The 22,883-nt window shown below is 45.2% G+C and overlaps 8 protein-coding genes across 8 annotated transcripts; 3 read left to right on the forward strand and 5 right to left on the reverse strand.

Moving 5' to 3' along the window:
• Positions 1-155: 155 nt before the first annotated feature.
• F4813DRAFT_341954 (uncharacterized protein) lies at positions 156-641 on the reverse strand. The gene has a single exon (XM_049241342.1). It carries the CDS (start codon positions 583-585, stop codon positions 364-366), a length of 222 nt encoding a protein of 73 aa, XP_049104750.1. The 5' UTR covers positions 586-641; the 3' UTR covers positions 156-363.
• On the reverse strand, positions 156-1,873 carry F4813DRAFT_394919 (uncharacterized protein). The gene is made up of 3 exons (XM_049247630.1): positions 1,581-1,873; positions 974-1,492; positions 156-911 (listed from the first exon to the last, which is right to left on the reverse strand). The coding sequence occupies exons 1-3, from the start codon at positions 1,800-1,802 to the stop codon at positions 633-635; spliced, it is 1,020 nt and encodes a 339-aa protein (XP_049104751.1). The 5' UTR covers positions 1,803-1,873; the 3' UTR covers positions 156-632.
• A 3,157-nt stretch (positions 1,874-5,030) lies between these two features.
• On the forward strand, positions 5,031-6,220 carry F4813DRAFT_384367 (Clavaminate synthase-like protein; the record flags this gene model as incomplete). Its single annotated transcript, XM_049246081.1, has 2 exons — positions 5,031-5,213; positions 5,312-6,220. 2 exons carry the CDS (start codon positions 5,031-5,033, stop codon positions 6,218-6,220), a joined length of 1,092 nt encoding a protein of 363 aa, XP_049104752.1.
• Positions 6,221-6,950: 730 nt separating this feature from the next.
• Positions 6,951-10,644, reverse strand: F4813DRAFT_341956 (uncharacterized protein). Its single transcript, XM_049241343.1, has 5 exons — positions 10,205-10,644; positions 9,274-10,147; positions 9,071-9,198; positions 8,815-9,014; positions 6,951-8,756 (listed from the first exon to the last, which is right to left on the reverse strand). Exons 1-5 carry the CDS (start codon positions 10,618-10,620, stop codon positions 7,207-7,209), a joined length of 3,168 nt encoding a protein of 1,055 aa, XP_049104753.1. The 5' UTR covers positions 10,621-10,644; the 3' UTR covers positions 6,951-7,206.
• A 1,258-nt stretch (positions 10,645-11,902) lies between these two features.
• F4813DRAFT_394925 (uncharacterized protein) lies at positions 11,903-14,273 on the reverse strand (the record flags this gene model as incomplete). The annotated part of the gene is made up of 3 exons (XM_049247631.1): positions 13,650-14,273; positions 12,627-13,245; positions 11,903-12,560 (listed from the first exon to the last, which is right to left on the reverse strand). The coding sequence occupies exons 1-3, from the start codon at positions 14,161-14,163 to the stop codon at positions 11,903-11,905; spliced, it is 1,791 nt and encodes a 596-aa protein (XP_049104754.1). The 5' UTR covers positions 14,164-14,273.
• Positions 14,274-16,477: 2,204 nt separating this feature from the next.
• On the forward strand, positions 16,478-17,449 carry F4813DRAFT_341962 (S-adenosyl-L-methionine-dependent methyltransferase). The gene has a single exon (XM_049241344.1). The coding sequence runs from the start codon at positions 16,683-16,685 to the stop codon at positions 17,052-17,054; it is 372 nt and encodes a 123-aa protein (XP_049104755.1). The 5' UTR covers positions 16,478-16,682; the 3' UTR covers positions 17,055-17,449.
• Positions 17,450-18,424: 975 nt separating this feature from the next.
• F4813DRAFT_10876 (uncharacterized protein) lies at positions 18,425-19,839 on the forward strand. Its single transcript, XM_049238482.1, has 2 exons — positions 18,425-18,815; positions 18,875-19,839. Exons 1-2 carry the CDS (start codon positions 18,634-18,636, stop codon positions 19,653-19,655), a joined length of 963 nt encoding a protein of 320 aa, XP_049104756.1. The 5' UTR covers positions 18,425-18,633; the 3' UTR covers positions 19,656-19,839.
• F4813DRAFT_394929 (HET-domain-containing protein) lies at positions 19,752-22,265 on the reverse strand (the record flags this gene model as incomplete). Its single annotated transcript, XM_049247632.1, has 3 exons — positions 19,752-20,818; positions 20,854-21,959; positions 22,059-22,265. 3 exons carry the CDS (start codon positions 22,263-22,265, stop codon positions 20,428-20,430), a joined length of 1,704 nt encoding a protein of 567 aa, XP_049104757.1. The 3' UTR covers positions 19,752-20,427.
• Positions 22,266-22,883: the final 618 nt, after the last annotated feature.

The raw sequence follows: 22,883 nt of genomic DNA on the forward strand, positions 1-22,883 counted from the left end.
AAACCGCATCGCGCTACGCCGCAGGTCTAAATATAATTAATACGTACCTAGGTACCTCCTACCTAGAACGATTCTCTACAAGGGTCCTTTTTATTTCTAAGCGTGCCCGAGAAGGCAGGTAGAAAGCCTCGCGAATAATAGGATCGGATTGCATAATAGTCTCATTTCCTAATTCAAAGTTATATATCTTTTCAGCCTTCTTTTTCTTTTGATCTTCTTCGCTTAGGCCATGATCTGATAATCATAGACGATTGTTAGTGGAGAAGATCTTAGATGACAACTCGTACATGATATAAAATCCACATTTAATACTCTTAAGCATATAGCCTACTACAAGGTATTTCAGTGTGTATGTAGTTCATACTACTCGGCCAAGCTCACTTCCATCACGGCCATCGCACTCCCAGGAGGCTGCTTCCAGCTCACTAACTCTAGCTTCGGTTCCGCGCTTTCAAACAGTTCTTCCCAGTCTATTAGATTTCTCTCTTGGCTGTTGAAAGCTTGCGCCATGGAAAGATCTCGCACGCGCAGCATAGCCTCTTGAGTCCGCTCAATCGTGCCGGGAGGAGGGAGGATAATATCCATAATGACGATCCGCGTGCTAGGCTTCTTTCCGTCTCGCAAAGCTGTTGCTAGCTGGCAGAGGATCTCGCGAGCGCGGGCTGCAGGCCAGTCGTGTAGAATCTTTCGTAGAGGTACACGTCGGGTGAAGACGAGCCGGGCTGATGCGGAGGCTGGGGGTCGAAGAAGCTATGTGTTTTGAACTGGATGCGCGAAGTAATCGTATCGGGGAGTTCTGAGAGTGTTGAAGAAAGTGCTTCAACGGCCTCGGGAAGATCCTGGATTGTGAATTTGAATCCGGGATAGGACTTTGCGATAGCTACGGATACGAATCCGTTTGATCCGCCAACCTATGAGTGGAATTATCATTAGAATCTAGAGATGCCTGATTTCGTATCATAAGGGGATTTACATCAATAATGTGTGCATTAGCATCTAATTTAGCCCAGTCATACCCGTCAAGAACATGCTCCAGTCGCATCCCCTCGCTCAACCCCTGACTTTGCATATATCTGCTGAACAAGTCCACCATACCCGGGACGTCCTTAAGATACTTAAAGAACGGTTTTGTCGTGCCTCCAAATATATTCCACGCCGTCTCATCCAAAGCTTTCGAGTCACCCCACTTCTCAGTTGCCTCCGTCATGGCTTGGGTCGCGGGTTCTCCGTACTTGGTTATGAAGATAGCCCAGTCTCGGAGAAGCGCGTCTGTCGCGAAGCGCAAGGAGAGCGGGCTATGCGCTATGTGGGCGGGATCCGGCTCGGCGAATAGGCCCGCTGTCATGGCCATCCGTGCTACAGATTGCAGACGCGCAAGAGGCACGGAGGCGAGAGAGGCGAGGGATACGTATGAAATTGGCTTGTAGTCCGTTGGAACACGAGTAAAGATCTCGAAGTGGAGCAACCAACGGAGACAGGAGAAGGCATTGTACTGTATTGAGTGAGAATTATTAGCAAATACATCATGCAGACCTTATGTCATCAAGTCCGATGCTATAAGAAGCATCTTCAGTCCGTACCTGGATTTGGTACTGCTCAAGGAGATCCACGGGCCCTCTAGCTCGCACCTGGATTTCCTGCGTAATCTCAAGCAGTTCCCGGCGGGCTTTCTTGAGCTCTGGGGATTGACCTTCTAACTGGAACAGAACCTGTCCGGTTGATTTAGGGGTAAGGGTTTCGACTTTTTCAACTTTGCTGAGAAGCCGCTGTGTAAGTTCAGACAAAGAACTTGAGGAAGACATGTTGGGCAAAAAAAGCTGTTTAGGGACTATCTGTCACGTAGAAGAGATAAAGTGAGTAGGCTGTACTGGGGCAAGTTGAACAGAATTTGACTTCACTTCAACCTCGATATTTATAATGAACATGGCAACTTGTGTGATAACTGTTCGGGGAATTTCGCTTCTTGGATCTGCTCACCAAAGCTCAGTCCTCGCATCCTCCGGTAATCCTAAACCAACACCCATTACTTAGCCGTAACGATGATGTAACTCGGGATTCTTGCATGTGTGTGTGTACATCGGGTAATATATTACACAGGTTTCCAAGACATGTAGTTGCTCATAAAAACTAGCTCGATACGCGGTTCTGGGGGGGGGGGGGGCTAAAAGAGTTTTTGAATTTAGGATTGGCGTACAGTGATTGTTATTTTTATAGTCTTTATAGGCTATCAGAAGTAAACAAGAATATTATGTTGTCCAATACTTTTGATATTCACAATAGGCAAATTAGAACACTTCAGGTAACTCTAGTTTCAATACTCACATATTTAATCAAGACCTTTAGACCATTAAGATATCTACATATGGACAATATCTTATATCTATATATAGGTATATATATTACCTAGTGTTCTAATCTCACTTATGTTCATAGTCTTGTACTTCAAAGAGTTGTGTTCCCACGTCGTGCTCAGATCCTTATTAAAAGATGGTAGGTTCACGCTAAATGAATCTGGCTAAGATCTTCCGGCGTGTCATCATTCTAATGTCAAACATAACATAATTCTTCTTACTTTCTTTCTTGGTATAATTCTGAGCTAATATTCTGATATACTTTTACAGGGTGCAAACAACAGTATGGTACTTCCCCATACTTGACTCCTGATTAGACAAAGCATCTTATTAGAAGACCAACTCAAGTTAATTTATTCAAGCTAGTCTTTGTGCTAGAGGCACGATACGTCAATAGTTACCTTTGAATGTAACTAGCAGATGATTTACTTGCGGACTCAACATTAAGTAAGTTGGTTCAATCAGCTGACGTGGGAATTAACACATGTCGCTAAGGCTTGGAGATTTAAGGCTTAACCGGTTGGGTACCTAAAGTCCTAGACTAATGAAGTGAGGCGCATGAATAGCGACGACATGGTGTTGGTGAGGATAAATGTGTACTCATGAGGCGTTACCCGAAGAAGGGGCTAACAAATATTCTTTTTCTAGATGTTGTGATATATCTTATCATATGCCCCTTTTGTCTATAACCTATTGTGACTGAAACGGATTGGTGAAGACATCGACAATTCATATCCAGATTAGAAACTCTCCCTAGTTTAGCCTAGAATTCAGATTTCCTCTAGTACGTAACCTGTAGAAAATGATTTAAGAGGAATTACAGCCGTTGGGTCAGATATTTGCGCAAGCCCACGTGTAGGATTCCCCGAACGGCGTAGTCACCGCCAACGATGGCATCCTTCGCAAGATCAGTACTCTCATGGCAAAGTGACTACTGCCAACCTACAATACTAAGGAAGCAATAGAGACCCGACTTGAATCCTATTGTTTCGTGTTGTTTACGACACGCTATTATGGTGACCCGAGGCTTCTTGTAGCGGACAACAATGGTGGAAGGTTTGTGGTAGCACATTCCTGTGTAGGCTAAAATTATTTAAATCTTATGAAGAGTTAAGTTGTCCAACCGGTTTATTTCCCTGAGCGGCTCTCCGTGTGGAACGGGACTGGGACTAGGTCTGTTGTATAACACTAAAAGGTTAAAATAGGGGTCTGTGGGTATTATATAGATCTTAAACGCAGAGTAAGTTTTAAGCAGAACGATTATAGAAAGATCATAGACCTTAGGATGACGACCTACAACGACTTCTGCTCGGTCAACTTCCCTATCCACAGGTCTGTACTCGAGGCTCTCAATGGACGTTAGCAGTAGCTTTTAGATAATTATAAAATACACACATTAGTACCCGTGGATGATGCGCGAGAATACGTGCCTATCCTTTTACTCCTGACTCTAGTTTCTAGATATCTTCTTTTCCAGAAACACCTTCCATAATATCCGCGCCGATCATCTGACGGAACCGTCGGGATCCGAAAAGTCAGAGTCACTGGTTGGTTGGATACGGAAACTGTCAGCCAAGCCCTAACATCTAGTCCTGATAGGATAGGGACTGTGCCACGGCTCTGCGGTATTACTACGGCGGCAGCCGGAGAGGCGTACGTTTTCATATCATGGGGTGCGCTTGTCTGGTAGTTTTCAAGGGGACGATCGCTGATAGCCAAGTCTTACCTGCCAAGATTGCTCGGCGTGATGAGTATGACGAGGTGATACAAGAAGCATGGAACTAAGTTCGTTGTCTCACAAAGAGCTGTAGCTGGGTATATACCTATATGTTGGAGATATTCTTGTTCTAGATGTTTCATATAGAATCCTAATATTAAGCATGGATTTTCAATAAGCATGTGAGATTTGACTGGGGCATACATTTGCCTTTTATATACAGCACTCATTACATACTCCCAGTATAGTAGTAATTAGCTTAACCTATCTATTGCATCTTAAAAAGTCGAGTAGCTGAGTACTGTGGATTGTGTAAGACGGATTATATAACATTTCTGTTAGAGAAGCTACCTATGTATTCTGGCACAGTCGAATCCTTCGTCTCCTATTCCGCGGAAGTAGGAGGTTTAGGGGGTTACAAGTTTCATTTGGTTTTAAAGGGGGGTTATAGCACCGAGCTACTCTACCGCAATATGATCGCCCCAAGTTACGTAGAGATTTGCATGCTGTCTTGGATTGTTTTTGAAGGAGGGTATGTAATTATCTATTAGCGTGATGGCATCTATGGCTCCTTTCCAGACACCTCAGCGCCATAGATATGCCCGCTCTAACTATCTAAGTAATCTATAGCCACCAATAAACGCCAACGTGATCTTAATAGTAAGAAGGAGTGAAGTCAAATGGATAGATTTCACCTCGCACAACATGAAACTAAATAAGCCGTCTCCCCAAAGCAACCAGGCATGCATGCCTCGGGTATTACAAATCGCGCTGGAGTTTGCTATATTCCGTGGTTACGGTTTTATGTCGTCTTATGTGTACCTAAGTATATCATATAGGTAGGTGTATATAGTGGGTAACATATCTGGTTATTGTTTATATTATGGACCCTTTCAAATCTATTTTAGAAGTATGCAAAGGATACCCACGAACCCCTAGAGTCTCTCCTCACTAGTATAGACATGTTCCGCTGGCCTCCAACGCTCGACGCATCCCCCATTCTCTCCGCTAAGAAACTAGTAAACACGAGTCAGGTTCGTCGTGCTTTTGCTGCCGAACTTGTCTCGCACTTAGAACAGCATGGTTTCGCCCGTCTGCGTAACTACGGCGTCGCTCCTCACACTACCAGGGTGTTGTTCAATTATGTACGCCTATCATAATTCTTAGAATGCCTACTAGTTACCTTCTACTATAAGTTATAGGTTGTAAACAATGTCTAACTCCCTTTGATCCCTCTATACAGCACTATCTTTTTTTCAATCTCTCTCTTATTGCTAAACTTAGTGTTCGTCACCCCGGCGGCGAGGCCCCGGCAAGAGGATACTCGCCGTGGATATACGAAAAGACTGCTATTGTGCGGCCCGATCTTCATGACGCCCCGAACCTAAATACATTTTCCTCCCCTCATTCACACCTGTTCGAAGTCTCCACTGGCTCTTCCAAGGCACAGTCTCTGGCAGCCCGTGAGCGATTCGCTATTGGCCCTCCTGGAGACTATTCCTTTCCCACACCCCAGCTTGCCGAAGCACTGCTACCAGGATTCAATAGGACAACCCGGGGCATATATCTGAAGATAATTAAAGCATGTAACATGTTACTCGACACGATCGAGCTGGGCCTTGACGTCCCTCCAGGGACCCTCAACCCGCTCGACACTGGTGGCCTTGGGACTGAGTTGAACTTGAATTTTTATCCAGAGGTTGCGCGGGACAGGATTGACGGTGGCGGTGGGGATGATGTGGCCATGTACCGCATCTTGCCGCACTTAGACCTTGGGGTTATAAGCGCGCTCTTCCAAGATGGTGCTGGTGCGTCTGGGCTTGAGCTTGAGGTGCGCGGATTGGGTAAGGGCCGCTGCGAATTCGCCCCCGTGTTCGTGGAGCAGGAAGGTGATGTCGTACTACTAGTGTCGGACACGCTGGAGCGCTGGACAAACGGAAGATTGCGCGCTGCTTTGCACCGTGTCGCGTTACCACCTGAGGCCGGGACGTCGCGCGTGCCGGAACGAAGGTCAGCCGTCATGTTCTTGCGCCCGCCGCCGACTGCGGATATAGGTCCCAAGCCTCAATTTGTATCGGCCGATAATCCAGCTCTATATGATCATATTACCGCTGGAGACTATTTGAGACTCAGTAACAAGAAGCTTTATTAGGTTAAGCTGCTACTCAAAGGAATATGAAGTACTGACGCATAGTAAAGACCCGTGCACGATATAACCCCTTTAACACTAGATGAAGGAAGACAAGACATTGTCACCGCTACACTTACAAATATGAGACAATCGTGGAAGGTAATGAGTGGTTAGAATTGAATTTTTGTAACTTGAATACCTAATTCAAGGTGTGTTGTTTTAAGGTATATTCCCATTGTCCATTACCTCCTTGATAAGGCCGTCATAATACTTGTGTCTCATTAAAAGCTACAAACCAGCACATATGATTCATACTGCCCCCTTAAGAGAAGAACTTGCTACTTGCGTTTTCTACAATTCGAGAAGATAATCTTTACCGGAAGCACTCTCGCGCAGACGGGCTACGTAAATAACTTCAATACTTTTATTCGAATCTTCGAATGACTGATTAGCATATATCATCCTATAGAGAGGGGAGTCTCAGCCATTAGAGACGCTTTTTTGGGTAAGCCTTATGGAGAGCTTGATCTATTCGACTTTAAGAAAAAGAAACCAGGGTATCCCGTGTATGCTCTGCAGGCTATGGAGTCTGATATTTTGGTTTTGGTGGTTGACGCAGGTAACTGGTAAGCCTCAAGTGGCTTGAGACAATAGGTAGACTGAGTTGATATCAAGGACTAGCCTAGAATTTCTCCCACACTGCCTGACTGCTGTTGTGCTAGTTACACATCCTCAGCAAAGCAATAAAAGGCGACAAAGTAATGCAAATAATGCACGCATATCACGGACTAGGCATCAGTAGAACCTGTGGGTAACAAAATAACATGACGCGTAATTTAGGTGCCTCTTGGAGAAATATACTTCCAAACCTGCCTAGGTTTGTGATGGCATATATGTGTGAGGCTCTCAATTCTCTACACGGCACTGATGCTATTATACCATACACTATTGATATATACACCTATAATGTTTGATAATATAGCAAGAAATAGGACGTCAACGAAACTCTAAAACTCATCAAGAATGACGCCAGTTTCCCTAATAGCACGTAAGTCCTCTGCTGACATCTCATCCCGCTCCTCTCTGATTTCTCTAAGCCTAGGAAGCAAGTACTGCTCAACAAATTGACTTAATGGAACATTCAATTCCTGGAATTTCTTCTCAAACTCGTCCATCAAAACTTCCAGCTGCTCCGCCAGGTATCGGTCTTCCTCTCGTATCTCTTTGATCTCGGCTATATCCAGGAGATGAACCAGGTCATTATCAACAAGGGGATCCCTTTCCCATTGCTCCTTAAATCGACAGCACGTATGACGCATTCCAAGAGCCGCAAACGTTATGAGGCGAATGTATTCTACTGAGACTTTGTACTTGTTGCTATCGGGTGTCGCTATCTCAGTCGTTCGTATCGCAACAGCCATGCATTCACTACGACTATTATTATCATGAATATCATATATAGTAGGATTGAAGTGCAATCGAAGAACGGTAGTAAGGTACTTCGAAGTTGGAGTGCATCCGTCAGCCGTGCAGAAGCAACTGCAGGAGTCCGACGTATCGTCTCCAAACAGGCTGGATAATATGGGCTGATTTGGGGTATAAGTTTGTTGGAGTAGACGCCCGTTCAAATTTAAACCATATAGCAGTATTTGGTCCCATGTTAGACAACCCAAAACATGCATTAGATAGTGGATAGTTAAAAGCGGTCGCGGTATATTAATATAGAATGCAGTATCACATTCCATAATGCCTTCAAGACGAAAAATATCATTAGGCACATGAGCTGGGGCGTGGAGGTTAGTTCCGTGATCTTTGAACCAAGCAATAAGTTTTAGCCTCGATTCAGGTTCCTTGTTTTTTGCGGTAAGGCTATATCGAGTGAGGGTATTTAATGGGGTGCATCCGTGGAGCTTTCCATCTGTTTTGCAAAAGCCAGCTTCGAATAGCTTCTGAGCTATACGATAGGTCAAACCTGCCCAATGGTATACTGAACCCGGTGTTAGGAAGTCGTAAGCGGTAGGCATAGGAACATGCTGTTGTCTTAGTGCTTCCGCGACAACAAATGCTTTATCGTCAAGAATTTCATTGCTCCGTAGCTCAAGCTCTTGGATCTTTTCCGAGGGAAGATACTGTAAAGCTAATCGTAACAAATCTTTTCGTTGCTTTGCGAGCGATTCAACTACGAGATGCATGATTTGCTTGGCCCGTTCGTTCGTATCGATTTCCGCTGTGAAAAGGAGGAAAGAATTTGGAGGAATGCTGGCTCCGGCATCGAGTAGCAACTTTATAGAATCAACTTCTTTTATATACAGCGCATAGTTTAGAGGTGGGGCAGGATCAAGATCTTCATCGCCACCATTGATTATAGACTGGATGGATTCTCCTCCATATTTAATCAAAAGGGAGAGGCCCCTAGGCCAGTTTACAGCGAAGTGGAGTGGCGTTTGTCCCTCAGGAGTACGGAAATGCATGAGCGAAGGATCACTCATAAGGAGGCGCCGAATATCGTGCTCACAACGATGAAAAATTAGGTATATCAAGTCGTTGTACTCAAGCACTATATTCTGTCAGTTTTGCCTATACTACTTGCATAAGGAAAATTCAAAGAAGCTCACGTTCGTAAAATTCCGGATCTCTTAGATTTATTATTGTCATGGCAGTCGAATGGTCAAGATTAGGTAATGGAGCAGGTGTTGTTTCTAGAAGTTCTAAGGTCTTCAAGAAATTCTTAGCCACAAGCGCTACAAACGTGGAATTGTCGACCAGACGATTCCACGAAAGGCGCATTCCGTTAAGAAGATATCCAAGAGGTGTACTATAAGATGATTAGTCCTCATATCGAAATTGACTCAGGTTGGAAAAAGCTTTTACCCTAAACCTGAACAATCATCTATAGGCACGCCTATCTCGTTCAACGCGACCACAAACTGCATGAAGACAACTGCGGCTTCGTCGGATCCCATATAGTCAGAATACAAAAATATTGCCAAAACCACTTCCTTGGAGATAGCTTTTTGTTAGTTAATCTCGTCGAACAGCATTCTAGGAAGGTTTTGTAAGGTGAATTGACAAACATGTAGCAAGTTCCAACCGTATTCATCAACATCTGTGGGCCATCCTTCACCATTTGTGAAAATCTTTTTAAGACTAATCAAGGTGTCCTTGAACAACTCTTCTAACTCTCGTATACTTTTGATATTACGCAAGTTAACCCGGGCCTTGTGGATTACTAGGAACGAGGGAGAATCTACCGGTACAGTCATTCGGACCGTTAGATTAGGATAGACATGCCAGTCGCGAGCCCAGTTCATTCGAGCGTACTCAACTTTACACGATGCGGTGATCATGCGTCGGAAAACTCGAAATTTTCTGGTAAAGGTCCGCTCCTCGCGGTTTCCCGGAGAATATATACAATGTGCTTGGTGCCGTTTTGTGGAATGGTGCTGCTGTGTGACTGGACAGGTACAGAGAGAGTCAAAGATGTTCCGCACAGGCATCCTAAGATTCATCTTCTCCCTAACGTTGTTCCGGACCCAACAGCCATTATCGGTATTTAAGTTGAGTAATGTTGCTTGTCCATCAGCCCCAGCGCTCACAGCTAAAGCTCGGGTAAAAAACTCTTGCTGGTTGTTCTCTAGGGCCCCAAGCCGTTGATCTATATATTGTTTGAGTGATACTGACTGGGTTTCTTGATTTGCAATGATTAGCGATGCCTGGTTGGATACGACATTCTTATTATCGCCTAAATATGTTATTATATGTATCTTGGCTTCTCCAAGGTCACGCTGGAAGGAAGCCTCTAGCTGGCCGATACCAGTATGTATATCGGTTACTGCTTGTTTTACATCGGAGAGAGAAGATTGGACCTGTCTTTCTATCGACTGTACCGCGAGTGTTGTCTTTGCAGATTCTGAAATAGCGATACTTCTTATTTCTCGCGTGGCATCCCTTCATAAAACCTGTCAGAGGCGAATGTATTAACCTAGAAATGAGTATAATACCCACAAATTGAGTAACTGCAAGATGCCCAGTAGTATAACGTGGAATTCTTGTAGTTGAGATCGGAGATCATTGAGTTTCGCTTTATCGAAGGGGTATTTCAATTTGTATATGAGCTTTCGATTGGATTTCTGGTTGGTATACTTGGCATTGAGTTGCTTGAAATCATTCAGGCAAGCGTCATAGGCCTGACAACATCGTTGTAAAGAGTTATGGATGTCTGTATTAGGACTTTGTGATGCTGTATTCCGGTCTTTGATTGAGCCGAGGAATGATTCTAGCTCTTTGGCGTGTCGCGTTAACTGTACAAAGTCCACATCTTGAGATCGTAATGATTTGCAGTATTGGATGATTCCTCCAGCGGCCGTAATACCAAGTGAAATGAAGCCAGCAGCTCCAGCAGTAATAGATAAAGGGTCCATTACAGTAATTATGGAATGTGTAGTAATAGGAAGAGAGAAAGTCAGATTCCCCTCGTCAGGCTCTGAAATTCAGGTTATCTGCTACAACTACGGCTTCTAAGCCACCTTCGCCGTTGTCACATGATACATGCATATGCCGTGCAACGCCAATTAAGCAAAAATGTGTACCTCAGCCCCAACGATAGGCATTCTCGTCTGGTTTTGGTTGTAAGATAAGCTTGAAACTAATTTATAAGCTATAGGATAGGCAGATAGGTGGTGATCACGAGAGTATTTATACAGAGTTGTCGATCTCCATTATTAATATACGTGCATACTTCTTAATAACTCACTTTTCCAGATGGTAATGGGATCCCCTATTTAAGGGATAGTTTCTAGAACTAACTATGAAAGCATCACTGGACAAGTCTATTGCATAAGACGGGGTATAAAGTACAAACCCTAATAAACCGAACATGAGTTTGGGAGCAAAACCGGATAATAATCAAAAAGCACCACACATCTTAGAGAAAAGGGGATAGAAAACATCTTCACAAGAAAGAACCACAACTGTAATAGGAAACTTATATCTTCCTAAACCTGTATCTCGAGAGTGGTATAAGTGACAACTCTAATCAACATAGGTCTAGCTAACTGCAAAGGCGCCCTCTATGGAGGAAGGACCACCATAGTATTACAGAGACTTTATTACAGAGACTTATTCGTGCCTCATCTCATCTGATCTCATCTCTCAGCTATATCTACGATCGTGAACCCGAACACATGCAACAATGTCCAGGCTGCAAGCCGTCTGCCAGAGATCTTATCATATGTCAACCTCGTCCACTGAATCGAAAGTCTCCATCTGGAGACAAAGAAAACAACACCGATATCACCGGCAAAGGAGGCTGAACAAGAAGAGAAGCCTGCTCGCTCGTACAACTCGTAAAAGGGGGAATGTGCCGACCAAAAAATGCTGTAGTATCAACCCTCAACGCCAAAGGCCTGTCTGTGCTAATGGTATATACCGGGACCGAGTCCGTCTCGATTCATGATCACATCCGCCAAGATAAAAGCACACCCTGATTCGTCCAGGTAGTTGGCCGCCAACGCCTGAGGCCATGCAAAAAAACAAAAAAAAAGACCAGTGGAAATAATAAAGTGGGGTATCTTGGTGCAACAAATAATTAAGGAGAGGGCCTCACCGCGAGGCCAAATAGGACTGATCGTCTTCTTCCTAATAATATCCCGGATCACGTTCTATTTGATCATATGCTATCTGACCATATGTTCTCGTGGGGTCCTAGCCTAGAGAGCTTAGGCCAGCGTGTTGGGCCACATCAAGGTCGGGTTCGGTATCAGACCGAGCTTCAGATTGGGCCTCAGATTGAAGCTCGAGCTGAGACCGAGGCTGAGGTTGGGGCTGAAGTCTGGACTGGGACTGCAGCTGGAGCTGGGACTTGGAGTTGGCAAGCTCCCTAAGCTGCAGGTTGATCTCTTCGATGGTCTGCATCATGGCCATGCTGTGGAGAGACTGGGCGCGGACCTCATTTCTCAGTTGCTGATTCTCCTGGTGTAGACGCTTCACTTCCTCACGGAGATCTGTTTCAGGCTTGCGCTTCTCGCCTATCTTCTCAGGGGCTACAACCTGCTGAAGAGGGGCCGGATTCTCCTCCAGCTCATCTTCAGGCAATTCTACTACTGTAGGACCGTTGTTGGCGTCGCTAGGGGTATGCACTCGACGAAGATGCTCGTTAAGATTCTCCATGCGAGAGAAACCCTTGCCTTCGTGACGTTTGCAGTTTCCATGTGGACAGTTAAGGGGGTTCTTTGGCCCACCATGCTTATTATGAACCTCCCTTTCGTGACGTAAGAGACCGCCGGAATACGTAAATCCAGCAAGCTTCTCACATCCCGATGACAAGCACTTATACGGTCGGTCGTGCTTGTCCATGTGCTTGCTTTATAAACAAAGAGTTAGCAAGGTTTGCCTCCATAGATGTAAAGAAGATTGGGTTATGTCTTACCTCCATTCGCACTTGCGACTGAATACCTTCACATCATCGGTGCAGCCGGCGAAGGAGCAAACAAACTTGCCCTCACGATTCTTATTCGCGATTCGGTTGGGCTTCACAATAGGGCCCAAACGTGGTGGTCGGGTATGATGACGATGTCCCGGAGTTGAAAGGCTTTCCGGAGGAGAGAGCGGCTGATCAAAAGGAGAAGGTGAATCCAAGCCATTAGAGCTGGGAGAAATTGGGAGTAGGACCTGTTCTTCCCCCGCACTGTATCCCACTAGACCATGTATAGAGGGGCCGGGAGAGAAACGGCTCTCTCCTTCCTGATCTTGACGGCCGTCGATGCCAGGCGGATATGGACCAGAGGGTAGGACAGTACGATCCTTGAACACAACACTCATTTTAATAGAGTAATTGGGCAGCTGTCTATTATAGGGTCGGTTGGCGGTGAAGACTTGGAGAAACTCGAGACGGACGCGATCGTTGAATCTATCTTTCTGTTTGAGGGTATACTGTCGACAGATGCCGGGTCCCTCGACGGGTTCGGCGAGAGCGTAGTCGTAGTCTATAGATCGGGTTGTTAAGTGCTTGTGGATGGCAGCGACGTGGTTCTTAACGAAGTGGTGACCTAGCGTGAAAGAAGTACCATTAGCAGCCCGACACGCCGATAGTATAAGTGTAAGGTATTCACGATGGAGATGAAATGATGCACGATTGGCAGGTGAAGGTCGCCACAGTATATCTTCCAAGCCGAAGCAACTTCGCACGGATGGAAACAGCAAGTTTCGGTTAGTTAGGTACCTTATACTTATATGTCTTTAACCGAGTCTCACTAGTATAGGCTCGGTTAAAGACATATACATCTATGTATGCATACATAAGGCATGCAAGACACTTGGCTTGGCAAGCTAAAGTGACAGGGGATTTTCTAGTGTAGGTATAGAGCTGATTGGGCTGAACGTAGGGCTTAAACAGGTAACAAAGGTAACAACAGTAACAACAGTAACAAAGGATAATGTAACATCAACTTACCAGGCAAAACATCAATAGCTGGAGAGACTTCAATCGCATATGTCCAGTTGTCGTCACGCAAATGAGCTTCACCCATTGCGGATCGAGCCTTTCGGGAGTCTAGGGGGGTTTTATACTTGTTAGCTTCCATGGTAACTAATCCTATTTTAGGCGGCAACAACCATTGCCCGACACGAGGCGTAGCTTCGTAGCTTCGTAGCTTCGAATCATCAATCAGGCTGAAGCGTGACTCACCCCCGGCTGTTCGGTCATCCCCCCCAAGGGTAGATCTCTGAATAGTTCCCTCCGGCTGGGTCGCATTGTAGAGCATTGCATAAGGAACGTCGGCGGCGACATCGAAACTGTTACCGTGCCCGATTAGTTCCGAATTTGGAAAACCCGTGTTGAAGGGATTCTGCAGCCCCGGGCCCTGCTCCAGACCCTGGTGATAGCCCATGCCGGGATCTGTTGCCTGGAAGTCAACGCCCGGAATAATCCAGATATTGTCAGGCAAATGATCTTGATGATTCGCCATGGCTGACCTATAATCCGTGCATATTAGTTATTATTCAGCCCCCACGTACGATCGTGATCACGGACATACTATGGCAGATTAAGTGATCTAGGATCGGTAGTTAATAGCCCGTAGGTCCTTTGAAAGAAAAGGCAAATGAGTACAGTCCTGTAAACATAGTGTTCAGTGATAGGTCAAGTGCATACCTAAGTAACTGGGCTAAGGCGTCGGAGAAAAGAGTACCATAGCCCATCATTGTATTTCCATCATGGTCATTTCTAAGTAACTTACCACCAAAGAGAATGTCCAAGAACCAAAAGCACCGCAGGTTACTCTTATCAGTTCGGTGTGTCGAATAGCGGAGCCTTGCTTGTGATGGTGTTGGAAATTAAAAAAAGACAATGCAGCCTTCGAGATGAGATATGCGGTGCCACACAAATAAATTTAAAGGAAGGCTGATTTGGGAGGGAATAAGTTGTGTAAATCTGCCACTTGGTGATGTGTTGCCTAGGCGAGTAAGCCTTAGATTTGTAGGTTCTCTTATGTTAGGTACCAAAATAAGAGGCAAGAGTGGAGAGTTGATTCGTACAAGGGCTGTAGGGAGGTCGCGAGCCTGCATGTCTTTAGGTAGGTAGTTTATGTAGCGGTTTTCAAGTAAGGCACCTAGAATCAGGAACAAACTAAGAGCCTCGAGCTATTTCTTAGGTGCCCTCGGTGATTTTGAACAAAACTCGACCCTTGGCTTTGGTGGTTTCCGACAGGCTTCCTTACCGTCCTAAATTGTGACTAAGGCATCAATATTCCAGAATACTCCTCTTTCATCTTTAGAAACAGCCTGGGTAGACTTTCACATCATAAGATTAAGTAAGACAAGCTGTCTTAGAGTTGAATTATTTTTCTTTAGGTTATCACAGAATACAAGTGTATTCGAGGGAAGACGGCAACCTAGTTCTATGACCTTATCTCGTTACATGTATATAACTACCAACGCTCTTTTTTTCTTAAAGATATTACAAGTAACTCTAGGTACTACGATTCATAGGGTACTTGTTAGACCTATGCCGGGGTCTCGCTAGTCATTAGAAACCTACGAGCGATCTGCCCCCGCAGCCGATATATGCACTGTATTTCGGTGAATACATGTGCAAGGCTAGGTACTTGTAGCAAGATGTGAGGTAATAACGATCCTTGATTACCTAGAGGTATAGAGTTATTACTGGTTCAAAGGGTGTGGTAGATATAACAGTCGGCATAACCCTGCGCAAGGTTATTCTTAAAATGAGGTTGGCTGTGCTAGACAATTACTATCTATGTACACTCCTTATAAGAAGCCCTAAGACTTAGAAGGCTGCTTCCAAGGTTGATAACTGGAAGCTTTGTGTGTTCCCTCTATACCCACGGCGTATTTCTTGTGTTGATATTTCTAGAGCCTGGTCTTTAACTTCCCTACTGTTGACATAGATTATTCTTCGAGAGACATCCTTCTTGATATTATCGAATTGTTTTCGGGGAACCATGGCATTAGTAACCGATGATGGTAGGAGTTGTGCTGTAATAGTTGCAATAGATTATTATAGGTATAGATAGATGATCAGAAGCCTAGCAAATATCCAGACTTGTCAGTACCAGAGAATCTAAAGGTGGGGCGGGAAGAAAGCAACCGTAGGGTTACCAGTCTGGATATCAATATTCGAAGTGGGAAAATATGATAGGAATCTTATCAGAATACCTAAGATATTGAAACAAATACACCTTTTTGTCCTAGATGCCATGGTGATATATGAGCCAGCACGACAGATAATATCATGGAAATAGCGATGGCAAAAAATATACAGCAGATGACTAGCAATAATTTGGAGATGGTAGTTGATGTATGCCTAGGCAGCCACCAGGAGGACACCTACGGGTTTCATAAATTATATTATTGTAATCTTCCTGTGTTAGGCAGTTCGATTGTTTCACTGCGTGGCAATTCATTGGAGTTCGGATAACTGAACTACATTAATATATTGAATAACTCGATATACTGTTAAACCGGGTAGTGTCCTTCGAGGTCTAAATACAGCCGAAGCCTGGCCCTACCTGTACGGTACCTACCACACTAAACTTAGGTAGCGTAGTAGTGGCGGGAGGCCGGGTACTACGCCTTTTCAGCCCTACAATATACGACAAGCGCGACGCGCTTAGAAGTTGAACTGCAACGTTGAATATAATCGTTACTAAGCAGGTACTTATTTATTGACTCACTGTCCGTTATTTGCAACGCTATTGATCCAAGTTTCAATTATACCTACATGTTAATTAACAGGTACCTAGTTGCAAAGCGCCACCATGTCATCCCCCCCTCCCCCCCTCCCCCCCTCCCCCGACAAGAGTCATAACCCCGACAATGCGGTGCCTATCATCAACCCGAACTTGCCGTTACAGTCTTACTATTACTCACTCGCGTCGAGGCTATGGTATAGATTGCTTTTAGGTGGTACGCGACACTTTGGGTATTGGGAGCACGACACTTATCCTTATCCAAGGGTCTACGCAACATGGAAGACAAAATGGCTGGAATGATTGCACTGCCCCCTGGCTCTCAGGTGCTCGATGCCGGCTGTGGTGTTGGGCCCTCGCCATGCGCAACGCTACGTGGCCATGGACTACGCGTCGATGCTATCGATGTCGTGGACCATCACGTTGCCAAAGCCCAACGAAATGTCGAGCGCTCGGGCTTACCAAAAAGGACAGTTAGAGTATGCAAGATATATTATCACAATTTAGATAAATTTGCTGCTGATTCTTTCGATGGTGTTTACACTATGGAAAACCTTGTATATGCTACCCACCCTAAAAGGCAGCTTTTACCGCATTCTGCGCCCCGGCAGCCCTCTTATACAGTTCGAATACGACCACAACTTTCTTGATAGCGCATCTCGTGATATTGCTGATTCAATGGTGAAGGTGAACAAGTATGCTGCCATGCCCACCTACGCTATATCATACCCTGGGGTGGTCCGGCAGATGCTAGAAGATGCAGGCTTTGAAAATATTATTGCCCATGATTTTTCTGATTTAATATTCGCCCTATGACACGGGTGTTTTCCTTTTTGCGGACATTCCATATTTCTCTATTCGCATCTTAAAACTTGAACGCTACTTTATGAATACAGTTGCAGGTGCACAGTCTTACAAAGGTTGTAATCACTGGCATCATGTAGCTATTCCAGCCACAAAGCCTGGCGATGTAATCGACGGGTTAAAGTCCAAATGATATGCTTTGTTTGGCTACTTCTGGAACACATTTTGACTAACAATGGGTATTTAGTATTAAAGCTATAATAACGGTTAATAATAGACAGACGGTTGATAAAGAACATGTATAAATAAAATAATAATCTATTGTCTTTGGTTAAACAATGTACACTTGCGGTATATCAAGCTCGAGACCTTTGGACACAGACTTCAAAATATCATTCAATGTATCAAATTCTGATAGGTACCTACCTTATAAGCCATACATAAACATCCCAAAAGAGACATCGCCATCGCCTATCATCATGCTAGACTCCTCACTTATCCCGCAATTCCTATTTGGGTGGACTCTTGCGCTCTTGGTCTTCGCGTTCTATATTTTCTGGAATGATGCACTTTATATATTCGTGGGCCTTGTATACTTCAACCTTACTGTAGCTGGCGCATGCCTTCTTATCACCATACACCCCGCACTATTCGTATGCGTCTTCTTGTACATCTGTTATATACGCTACTGAGGTATTGCACCTTTAGCACTTCCAGGTTACTAGCTTAACCCTGTTCCAACAGCTTCTATATACAGTAGTTAGTTAATTTTTTACAGTACCCCTTGTCTTAATAACAGGCTAAATTTTGGTTGCTGGTGTTTGGCCTTGGTTGTCTACTATGAGTTGTGTGGGTTGCTTCACTTTTGTAGTAAGGTATGAGCGTTATTTAGGGGAGGGGGCTAGAAATATTTAATGAAAGCTAATGTAAAGCAGAATTATAGGTTGTTGAAATCTAAGAGTATTTTTGGTGGCGTAAAGTTGAAGTACCATTTCCCCTGTGGTTGTATATTAGTACCACTTATCCAAGTACCTACCTACAATATACTGACAGAGTGCCGTCAAAAAAACATGCTCCATACTGTGGTAGCTAGTATGGGGTATCTCTTTGATGCCATTCTGCCTGGCTGCATGTGGTGACATGATATATGACAGATCGGGCATCCCCAATTGGATTGGATGGGTGCAAATAATAAATGGAGCACTGGGTAGGTTGTGAAATGTATGCTTTTTATAGGTACAATATCATATTACAGTACATATTTTCTAGACGAGCTTGTCCAGGCAACAGCAGGCTTTTCTCTTTCATCTCAATACTATACCCCTACTAAAGCTAAGTAATATTTCTCACAGCATAATTTCATCTTTTAAACTCGACTTTGATAGTTCTTTGTTTGAAGTACAAAAAGTTTTATCACTAATCAATATGGGTCAATACTGGATTCTCATTAACTTTGACGAGTGGGTGATGGTACCTGCGAGAGGCATGAAAACGGGCCAGTTTATGGACTGCCTAGATGGAGTCCCAGTATTAGATTTACTGACGGTGCCCGATTTGAATGACGCTCTATCACCTGAGTCAGAGCTTGCTAGAACACGGGAATACAAGTATGATCAAGAATGATTATTAGCAGAAATAAAAGACAGTCTAGCTAACAAAAGAATAGCGTTGCTAGTCGTCTAGTGACTCTTCCACAGGAAATATTTGACGCTATTGTCGACGAGCTACCCTACGCAGAAGACATGCTGAGATTGGCATTGACGTGCTCCTATCTATGGAGGGTTCTTCTACCAGACGTGATACAATCCATCAGGGCTTTTGAAGCACCATGGGCCGGCGACCGCCTGATCTTTGTTGGAGACCATGCTCAAGGGTTCCCTCCAAACTGCAAAGACTACGAAAATGGGAATATGCCTGAAATAGAAATAGACCCAGAAAACGAAATTACTCCGGAAATGGTACACAAAAACCCCTTATATTACGGCATCAACAGGTGTATACGCCTGCCACGGGGGTCTATGGAAGAGCAAATGAAGGAGCAAATTGGAGATTGCCCCGACATACAACTTCTCCTACGTCTAGCGACCATGATTCGGAGTCATCCTGGCTCTAAGCGGCCCGGGGTTTTACGAAATTTGACGAAGCAGCAATACGTTTTAGATTCAAAGCTTGCAGAGTCCAAGTACCCAGTCAGTCTAGTTGAAGCCATCGTAGTCCGAACTCAATGGACTCGGGATATCTCGGATGCTGATGGTATAGATGATTGGGTAGGAGATCGCTTCGATATTCGGAGCATCGAGCATATACCAGAGGGGTGGACTGATGTCAGCGATGAGACAATCGATCTCATAGGCAACGCAGTGATCCATTCCACACAGGGCCCGACCATGGAACACGATAAGCCAACTAGCCGCCAAGTAGAGTATGCACGGGCGTGGGTTAAATAACTAGTACGTTAAACAAGGACGGGATGTTTTCCTACCGAGTTTTGGAGCGGAGGACATTTTTCTTGGAATGGAAAGTCCACGGGTCAGCCCCAAGCACACGTAGTGGCAAGACATGGGACCGTTAGAGTAGACGGGCGGGCGCAGCCCGCCCGTCTGCCAGAGGGAGCGCTCCCAGTTTGACAGAACACTTTCTGGCTAGCATCGTCGCGTCCGGTGGACAGGGTACTGAGCGTCATGTGCGTGTTTGGCGTGTCTTTAAACCCAGGTTTCTTCTATAAGAACGATCGGGTTGGCGCTACAATCGCGCTTGCCCAGGTGGTTTATACAGGCCGGAATATACAGAATTTGAACTTTTCTTCCAGGCAGAATGATAGTATTAATAACGATAACTGTGCCAGCTATATTCGCGTGGTTGCAAGAGACGGGGGTCTGGAATATTCACCGTCATAAGTACTCGACTTTCGCACAGAATAGCCGGTCATTTATTGCCTTCGTAGGCCATGCTCAAGGTAATCCGAGAGCAGAAAAATCTGCGACAAACATGGGCCCTTATGAACTTCCTACCCTAAGTCCACTTCGAGCGGTAATACTAGAGGAACGTGCGTTAGGGAAGTTTTATAGAACTGCTACTTAACTTAACCTTGGGCGAGGTTTTTGAATCAATTATCTATAATGAATGGCAAAAACACGATTTTGCTATTAGACAGCCCCTTCCACTCCTTCTTAGGAAATAGGTTACCCGGTTATATTCGAGTTCCGCAAGGGTTTCTATCTATATTAGATGTATAGTTTGATGTGGCGTGCGTAACCAATTGTCTCTATCGCAAAATGGGGCAGTGAACCATCCAATGCGACGGTACATACAATGTGTAATGGATAGTCTTTCGCTAAACTTGTTTAATTCCGAAGAAGTGACAGGAACAACGACAATTCCAAGTAATGAGTTAGGTGTCTGCGCTAGGATAGCAGCAGATACTTCACGTCTCAACATCAGAAGCTCGTCCTTCGCGTCTACCGAGACAAAACCCACCTCACCCCGCTCTGAGCGGGATTCGTCAGAGGCACCCACTGGGACGCCGTCGACAATTTCGTATAGCTCTTCTTCGGCCGGGTCCCAAATCGTGCGCTTGAGAATACATTTAATTACCACAGCATCATAATTGCTGTCCTTCCCCGGAACCACGTGGAAATGTTGAACAGTGCAATGGCGCCTTTTTGTGGGATAATAGTATATGAGACTTCCCCATCAACGGATGCCCAGGACCACGACGGCGCTCTATACAACGCGGGCCTCGCCGCAATCGCACCGTTGCTGATGTACCAAAGCAGAGCATAGGGAAGCTTGTGTTCCCAAAGCCCCGCAATATACTTGCTTCTCTTACCCCAGAACTCGGCGAAGTAGTCTACGACACCGGATAGAGCAATAAGTCGGTCCCGGGGCTTAGTCAGTGTCCGTCGCGTGTACAATGTGAGGATGTTATCCCACGCCTTATTTACCTCATTTTCCTCATTTTCGGCCACCCCCTTGATATCTGCGTCAATGGAGATGCCGTGCGTGGGGATGGCATTAAGAGCGAGACCAGGTGTAAATAAACGGTCGGGAAGCCTCGGGACACCATCAAGCGGATCGGCCATATTACCCCCTCCGTCGACGTTCTTGTGTCCATTCTGACACTCATACTGAATAGTGTGGCTGCAGTACCAAAGTGCCCGTGATGATAAGACGCGTTCTTCCAGACACCACGCTCGCGCGTTAATTGGTTCGCGCGGCGCAGGATTACCTTTCTGTAAGTACATAGTCCCAACGGCATCATCACTATCGGGACAGCGGAATGGAACCGTACTAGGGGTATTATATAATAGCATTCGGTTGAGAAACCCATCACTGACCTTTTTCGCATTAGCAGCAATGATAGTGATGTAGCTATGACGGAAGATATTCCGTATTTGGGCGATGTTTCTAGCTTTATCCTCTTTGGAGTCCTGGACAATACAAAAAGCGTCGACCCAGAGATATCGCAGACCAAGAGCACGAGTTACCTTGATAGCATCCTTGATTGTTGCAGGGATATACTTGGTATCGATCTGTTGGAGATATGAGGGAAGTCTCGCAGCCGTAGTTTGATGCGGCTGCTCTTCCCCCCAAACATAACTTAACGCTGCATATTGGGCGGGTGGCGTTTGCCCATTGCGTTGGAATAACCGTACACAAGTAACGTCTACACAATCGATAACGCGAATTGGTAGAGTTGCAGCTGTAGGTGGCGGGCAGCGCGTATGGTTTGCTTCGCAATCACGAATACACTGAAGTGCAAGGGAATAGCTTTCAGGCGTGTCCAGCCTATTCAACACACCACGTTCACTGATATGACGCGCCGCAATGTCCTCCGGTGTGGTGAAGACTAGAAATGAAGGACTCCAGCTGTTCTCAATAGAAATACTAAGTTCTAGAGGCGAAGTCGTCGTGCGGTTCACAAACCGGACAGTTACGCTGAAAGTAGCGTCAGGCTGCGGTTCTGCTTTGCGGTGTTTACCACGTCGGTAGTAAAACAGGATCTCTTCATTCAAAAGATCGCACCATTCGCACATATGTTCGATAGAATCTTCCATCTCCGCCCACGGCGGGGTGGTATACGCAAATTCGGAGTCAGCATCCCAGGCGATTTTGAAAGACTCGGCGGAGAAAAAGTCACGCCAGCAGTTGTCGCAGACCAGTTTCTTGATTTCTGGATCCATCAAGGACTTAATAAGAAAAATCCCTTGTTGGATTGACTATGTATTACGTAATAATATGAGAGGGAATGCAAATAACGATCGTGTTCTGATTGGTTGTTCTAAGGTAAGAGAGGAGGGGTTCCCCCGAGTGGGGAAAGATATCTATTGTACAGATGCGTGGGCTGTGCGTGGGCGGTGTGTGTGGGCATAACCCTGGTCATGTGACGAGGTCACGTGACCGTTATCCCAACATCCCTTTCCGGAAGAAATAATGATGAAATATTCCCGATGTTTACTCGAATTATTCATGCCGGACTTAAAGTTATGAATTAAGTACGCAACGGTAAAGTTTTGTGGCTCCGGATCTCCGCCGTAACCTTTAAAGCTTCGGTCCCGGAGCTGATAAAGCGGGGTCTCCCCGAGCCACGCAACACAGCTCCACTACTCCGCCACTCCATCATGTTATGGTTCTATCATGCGGCGGCTAGGATAACTTGGGCGTTAGCCTTTGTG

Source organism: Daldinia decipiens, assembly GCF_022478715.1.
Source record: "Daldinia decipiens strain CBS 113046 unplaced genomic scaffold F4813scaffold_1, whole genome shotgun sequence".
In the NCBI taxonomy this organism is placed as follows: Eukaryota; Fungi; Ascomycota; class Sordariomycetes; order Xylariales; family Hypoxylaceae; genus Daldinia; species Daldinia decipiens.

What these genes read in the sequence shown, in the direction of transcription:
- F4813DRAFT_394919 (XM_049247630.1), bottom strand. Translation starts at nt 1,802, where the DNA reads ATGTCTTCCTCAAGTTCTTTGTCTGAACTTACACAGCGGCTTCTCAGC. An exon ending in TTGAGCAGTACCAAATCCAG is followed by an intron (nt 1,493 to 1,580) that starts GTACGGACTGAA and finishes CACTCAATACAG; the next exon opens with TACAATGCCTTCTCCTGTCT. An exon ending in CTAATGCACACATTATTGAT is followed by an intron (nt 912 to 973) that starts GTAAATCCCCTT and finishes TTCCACTCATAG; the next exon opens with GTTGGCGGATCAAACGGATT.
- F4813DRAFT_341962 (XM_049241344.1), top strand. Translation starts at nt 16,683, where the DNA reads ATGGAAGACAAAATGGCTGGAATGATTGCACTGCCCCCTGGCTCTCAG.
- F4813DRAFT_341954 (XM_049241342.1), bottom strand. Translation starts at nt 585, where the DNA reads ATGGATATTATCCTCCCTCCTCCCGGCACGATTGAGCGGACTCAAGAG.
- F4813DRAFT_341956 (XM_049241343.1), bottom strand. Translation starts at nt 10,620, where the DNA reads ATGGACCCTTTATCTATTACTGCTGGAGCTGCTGGCTTCATTTCACTT. An exon ending in GATGATTGTTCAGGTTTAGG is followed by an intron (nt 9,015 to 9,070) that starts GTAAAAGCTTTT and finishes ATCATCTTATAG; the next exon opens with TACACCTCTTGGATATCTTC. An exon ending in AGATCCGGAATTTTACGAAC is followed by an intron (nt 8,757 to 8,814) that starts GTGAGCTTCTTT and finishes GACAGAATATAG; the next exon opens with TGCTTGAGTACAACGACTTG.
- F4813DRAFT_10876 (XM_049238482.1), top strand. Translation starts at nt 18,634, where the DNA reads ATGGGTCAATACTGGATTCTCATTAACTTTGACGAGTGGGTGATGGTA. An exon ending in GCTAGAACACGGGAATACAA is followed by an intron (nt 18,816 to 18,874) that starts GTATGATCAAGA and finishes ACAAAAGAATAG; the next exon opens with CGTTGCTAGTCGTCTAGTGA.